The sequence below is a fragment of the Lygodium microphyllum genome, chromosome 24 (genome assembly GCF_053477565.2).
Source record: "Lygodium microphyllum isolate KBCC chromosome 24, Lygodium_microphyllum_v1.1.10, whole genome shotgun sequence".
In the NCBI taxonomy this organism is placed as follows: Eukaryota; Viridiplantae; Streptophyta; class Polypodiopsida; order Schizaeales; family Lygodiaceae; genus Lygodium; species Lygodium microphyllum.
The window spans coordinates 20,584,670-20,590,669 of record NC_141158.1 but is presented as its reverse complement, the minus strand read 5'-3'; the positions used below and the strand labels follow the sequence as shown (position 1 = coordinate 20,590,669).

General features: G+C 39.7%; 1 protein-coding gene across 1 annotated transcript in view; it reads right to left on the bottom strand.

Annotated features, from left to right (window-relative positions):
* Positions 1 to 595: 595 nt before the first annotated feature.
* Positions 596 to 6,000, bottom strand: part of LOC148014899 (stress response NST1-like protein) — a 51,585-nt gene continuing 46,180 nt past the window's right edge. Inside the window, exon 2 of the mRNA XM_087665289.1 lies at positions 596 to 1,178. Coding sequence (XP_087521415.1) covers positions 1,008 to 1,178 — 171 coding nt within the window. The 3' untranslated portion in view covers positions 596 to 1,007. The remainder of the gene's footprint in view (positions 1,179 to 6,000) is intronic.

Sequence of the window (6,000 nt, the reverse complement as noted above, 5' to 3'; positions counted from 1 at the left end):
GTAATGTATGCGCAACTATTTTCAATTGCACCAAGCACTGGCCACTATGCAACTGTCATTCAAGCGAGTTTGGCAGAGGCCAAAAATGTGGAGCACACCAAGATAGTCAATTCACTTGGAGGAATGGAGTTTGGCTGAAAATGGAGTCTTCATAACAGACTATACTTTTCGACCAAAGGTTGAAAATGGTTGAACCTCATGAATAGGTGCAGAGACGAGCATATGTAGAGAAAAGCCTAGGCAGTTGCAACTGTTATATGAGGCCTTGTTGTAGTAGTAGGTGTACATACCACTTGCAACTATGACTTGCAAGTGTTACACAAGGCCTTGTTGAAATAGTAGCCCAACTATGATTAATGAGCCAGTATTCAATTACCATATTAATGTTCTAAAGGTCTTATTCCTTGCAAGATTCTACTGATTGGAGTTTTCCTGGTCCTTCAACAGATGCCAATGTTACAGGTCAAGCAGAATGATAACACAAGAAGTCCCCCTGTTACCACTACAAGTAATCACATGACTCGTTTAAAATACATGCTGAAGATGTGCTGATGTTGATATTGACAAATAAACTCTTACACGTCGTTTACTTGCATTAAGAATTAGCATCATTACTATTACCTCCCCTGCTGCCAGAACCAACTCTGTTGATTTTAGTGTTGATCTCTACTGAAAACTGTGCTTCGTCCACCTCATCCTCCACAAACTGGTCCAGTAGAGAGAATGGGTTCATGATACTCCTGCAAACTTGCAAAGCCCTCTGCATGCTCTGATACAATAGGAGAACTGGCTGTGTAATTGTTCTCAACATCCCACTTGAATGGAATAACTTTGAGCTAAAGACCAAAAAAACTAACACTGAAATTGGGAATCGACGGCAACTCCAACAAAAACTTAAAGTTTTCTCCTCCACGATGTTTACAACCAGTCATTCCCTCCATACTGCTCTCTTACCTGGCAAGGTCCTTTTTTATTTTCTCTGCCAAATTCAAATGAAGTTCAAAGTTTCAGAGCTTAACAGTTTTGGTTAATGCCTCGGTGATCCATAACTCCAGATCCTTTTCCTCAATCCACAAGCCACTCTGTTGTCTAATAATATCCCTTTGCCTGAGGCGCCTTTCCTCCAATTGTATATCTTTTTGTTTACGATGCGCTCGTCTTTCTTCTCTTTCTGAAGCCTGCACACAATCAAGCCAGTCAGATTTATATCTACATATCTTTCAAACAGAGTAACTGCTAGTACTGTTACAAACAAAGACTAAGAATGGGACTTAGGTTCATCTTCAGCATGCAAATGTGGCATATACCACAATAGCTGTATTCTTGCTGTGCTGCATATGTGTCCTCTCTTGATAATTGATTTGCAAAGCATGTCAGAGGGAGGCTCCTAGTTTTAAGGGCTAAATTTGAAGAACAGATGGTGGTGCTGAGTTCAACTCAACGGAGTTTGAAGACCATAGTTGTCAGGTACGAAAGGTACGGTACGGTACAATAAAATACAGTACTAAATGGTACCATATGATTTTATAAGGTATGGTACGATATTAGTACGAAAAAAATTAGCTTGATTTTTTTAAAAACTATAAATCATTAAATGATAGAACACATGTTTAAAGTGAAAATAACCATGCCATTACAAAATAAGATGAATACATGAGGGTGGCCCTTGCAATTACATGCGTAGTGCGCAACATGCGATACAACTAGTGTCTTGTACATACATGGATCATAGTGGATACAACGAAAGTAGATACAAAAAAGAGAGAGACGCATATGATGAGGCATCACTATCATCATCATCATCATCAAAACCATCTACGTGCTCATCAAGAGAGTCTGAAGATGACTCCTCAGCATCCGATTATGAGACATCCTCATACTCATCCTTACTAATGAGGTTACTATTATCATCAAATGATGCCTCCCTAGGTGCCGGTTGTGTAGGCAAGGGGCATAGTTGTCAGGTATGATACGGTACCGTATGATAAAATACGGTACTAAATGGTACCTTAATATTTTATAAGGTACGGTACGATATTAGTACGAAAAAAAATAACTTGATTATTTTGGACTAAAGATAATAGAATAGATATTTCAAGTCTAAATAGCAATGCTATTAGAGTATATAAGATGAGTACTTGAGGGTTACATGCCAAAACTAATGTTGCATGCGCAACATGCGCTTCTACTACCTACAACTTATAACTACATAGATGGGAGTGGATACATCATACATGCATTATCATACAAATAAGAGAAGTGTGGGCTTGAGAGAGAGAAGGTTGAGAGATTGTTTGAATCTCAAATAACCTAATCTCATGGGAGAATCATATTAATATAAGGAGCATTTAGCTCGTCCCAAAGTGTAATTCGAATGGGAAAGATGTATCCATTAAGTTGGTACCCTATGGTACTAATATGTAAGGTACATTACCTAAAGTATGGTATAGTATCAAACCTTTCGTACATGATACTAGTGCAACTATGGCGAGGGGGAGATGTTGTCACAAGGACCTGAAAATTTGATGTTTTACTTATGTTTAATTGATATTTGATTAAAGGATTAATCAAATGTGCAATTAAAAGATGCACATGTGTTGCACATGTGAGGTGCAAGCTACTTTTTTTACAGTTGAAGGCCCAAGGACCTTGTGAAAAAGATGGGTGTCAAAGGCAAAAGTTGTAACAAGCTACACTTGTTAGATTCTAGGTGAATTTTCATTAATTGGCCATTAAGTGTCAATGGTGACACTAAGGACTAGGCATTAATTAATGGATTAATGCTTGTCCAAGGGTCAATTAATGCATGGGACCACTTTGGGTTGCAAATGGTCTGGCCAATTAATTTTTGGATGGGCAAGGTCAATTTTTTGGGCATGGATTAAGGGCTGAATTAATTTTCAAAATTAATTAATTCTGAAAATTAATTAAATGGCTGAAAATTGCTGAAAATGGATTAAGAAAGCTGCCACTTGGCAAACTTTCCCATGCAAGTGGGGGAAAGGCTAAATAGGGCTGAAGGGAGAGGAAAATCTTGTTTTCTCATTTTGGAGCTGTTGGAAAGAGGTGTTGGACTGTTGTTGCCAGCTTTTGGGGCCAATTCCCAGCCATTGGAGACCATTTTGGTGATGGACATTGCATATTCTTGACCTTGGGAAGCTAGCAATTGCTGCTGATGCACTTTCTCCTAAAGATCATAGTCTCTGATGCTCCTATTGTTGTTGCTGCATCCGTTTGGGGCTGGTACAGCAGGGCAGCTGCTAATTTTGATCAGTTCTTCGCAACAAATCTCAGAATTTTCTCTCTCTACAGCATTCTCTCATCTCCTTCAGCCTATGTTCAGCCATTCTCAGCAATTCTCAGCCATTCGGAGATCTCAACCATTTTTGGTGGTTGATCTGTAATTTCTGCAATAAACCCTAATTTACAGCAGAAATTAGGGTTTAGCAGCCACCTTGGGATCCGTGCCAGGGATTGAAGGCTCAAGGGACTGAAATCAGCAACTGATAATTGAAGATTATCAAGGGATTTCAAGAGCCAGCCCATCCCAAATTGATTTGGGACAGGATTTGGCCAGCCAAGGGTCGAATTGGAGAAGAAGCCCTCGGTGAATCAAGGGGCAAATGACCCAAAAGGTTTGCTGGTCATTTATGACAGCAAGAGCAATTGGTTAGCAGGAGGAGATTAAAAAATCTCGAGTTGTACTCCTTCCAATTGAATAAAAGCTAAAGAAATACTGCAAGGGGCACCAGTTTTAGGGCCAACAGGGAGTCTACTGTCCAAGAATGTTATGGTGAAGTGTGTATTTCATTTTATGTGCATTTATTTATTGCTGTAATTAACTCTTAAATCAGGTTATCACCACCCATTCCATTCCAAGAAGGAAGGCTGGTTCTAGATGTCATCATGAGGCATGGGATGGGAGCTACTAGAGCCATGCTTCACATATATCTGCAAGCCATTTGAACCACACTTGCTCCATGTTGGAAGGTGCCAAATGACCATGCCCCTGCTGCCACATACTCAATCTCCTCACCCACAAGCATGCTGACTGTGAGTATTTGCTGCTATAAACTCTCTATAGAGCTCACCAAAGTTCATCTCCTCCTCATCCATCTCCTAATGTGCTATGCCCTTATTTTGTGCATAGCCTTTTGCTACCAACTGTGCTTTGTCCCTGTCAATGGTACCATTAGCCTTGCGTTTAAGTTTTAAAAGTGGCAGAAAGTCTTACCATGCAAATGGGTTTACAAGATGAATGTCACTTCTGGTTCCTCACCAAAGTACAAAGCATGACTTGTTGTTAAAGGGTACAAGTAGGAACATGGGATGACTTTGACGAGATCTTTTCTCCTATAGTCAAGATGACTACTATGTGGACCATATTGGGCTTCGTTGTATGTGAGGATATGAAACTTGTACAGATGGATGTAAAGACTGCTTTCTTACATGGCGACCTACGTGAGGACATATATATGCAATAGCTAGAAATTTTTGTGGCTAAGGGGCAAGAAAAGATGGTATGTAAACTTAACAAAAGCTTGTATGGGCTGAAACAGACATAATGTGAATGGTATCATAAGTTTGATACATTCATGTAATCTCAGGGATTTAAAAGAAGTCAGTAAATCATTGCTTGTATACCAAGAAGGCAGTGGATGGCAATCTCATTATATTGATTTTGTATGTGGATGACATGCTGATTGGTGGTAGGGATGTTCATGTATTAGGCACATTGAAGCAAAATCTACATAGTAGTTTTGATATGAAGGATCTTGGTGAAGCAAATTATATTCTTGACATGCGTTTACTGAAGGATAGATCGAAAGGTCTTCTTTATTTGTCACAACAGGAGTATGTATCTAAGATTTTGCAATGTTACAATATGGACAGGGGAAGCAATTGGTGTACCATTGCCTCCATATGCAAAACTCAGTGTAGAGGACAACCATACACTGATGATGAAAATGTTGAAATGGCCAAGATTCCTTATGCTTCAGCCATGGATAGCTTGATGTATGCTATGGTGGTACACGTCATGACATAACATTTGCGGTGGGAGTGGTTAGCAAGTACATGGCACATCTTGGTAGAAAGTATTGGGAAGCAATGAAAGGTATCATGAGATATCTTAAGGGCATAAAGGATTTATACACGTGCTTTGAAAAGCTGAAGGCATCTGCCTTTTGCTTTACGGATGTAGACTATGCTGGTCATGCTGAGTGCAAGAAGTCTACTTTAGGGTTTGTATTCATTTTCACAGGGAGAGCAATTTTTTGAATCTCTAGGCTACAGAAGTGTGTTGCATTGTCTACTACAGAGGCAGAGTATATGGTTGTCATTGAGGCATGCAAGAAGGCTTTATTTATGGCTTTCATGCTTGGTGGGAGAGCTTGGCATTACTGAGATCCTTGTCCTCCATTGTGATAGCCAAAGTGCTATCATGCTAGCATAGAATCCCATTTTTCATGCAAAGTCGAAGCACATATAGGTGAAGTATCACTTTATTAGGGATATATTGGACGACAAAAGCATTGAGCTTGTTAAGGTACATATAGATGATAATCTTGCAAATCTTCTAACAAAGGGTCTTCCAGTAGAGTGGTTTACTCATTGTCGACAAATGATGGGAGTTGGATAGTATATGTATTTTAGCTTTGTACATACTTAGACTTAGCTAATTCTTCTCTTAACCTTAAGGCATGCTGCCTTTAGGTGGGTGGTTGTTGGGAATAAAGAGCCGCTGTGCCTTTTATACGTGCTCGGGTCTGAACACACCCTTAGCACTTGTACTTTAGTACTTAGTACTTTACATATAACTATCACAAAAACCTAAAAGAGGTACAACTCTTTGTACCCACACATCGTGCATCTCACTCTTTCTCACTCTTTATTGCTGCTCACTCTTTCTCTCTTTCTCTTCACCATTGCCATTACTGAATATCAAATGTTCAATGTGCCTCGGTCACCACAGGCGGCGAAGCTCTCACTCTCTCCTCT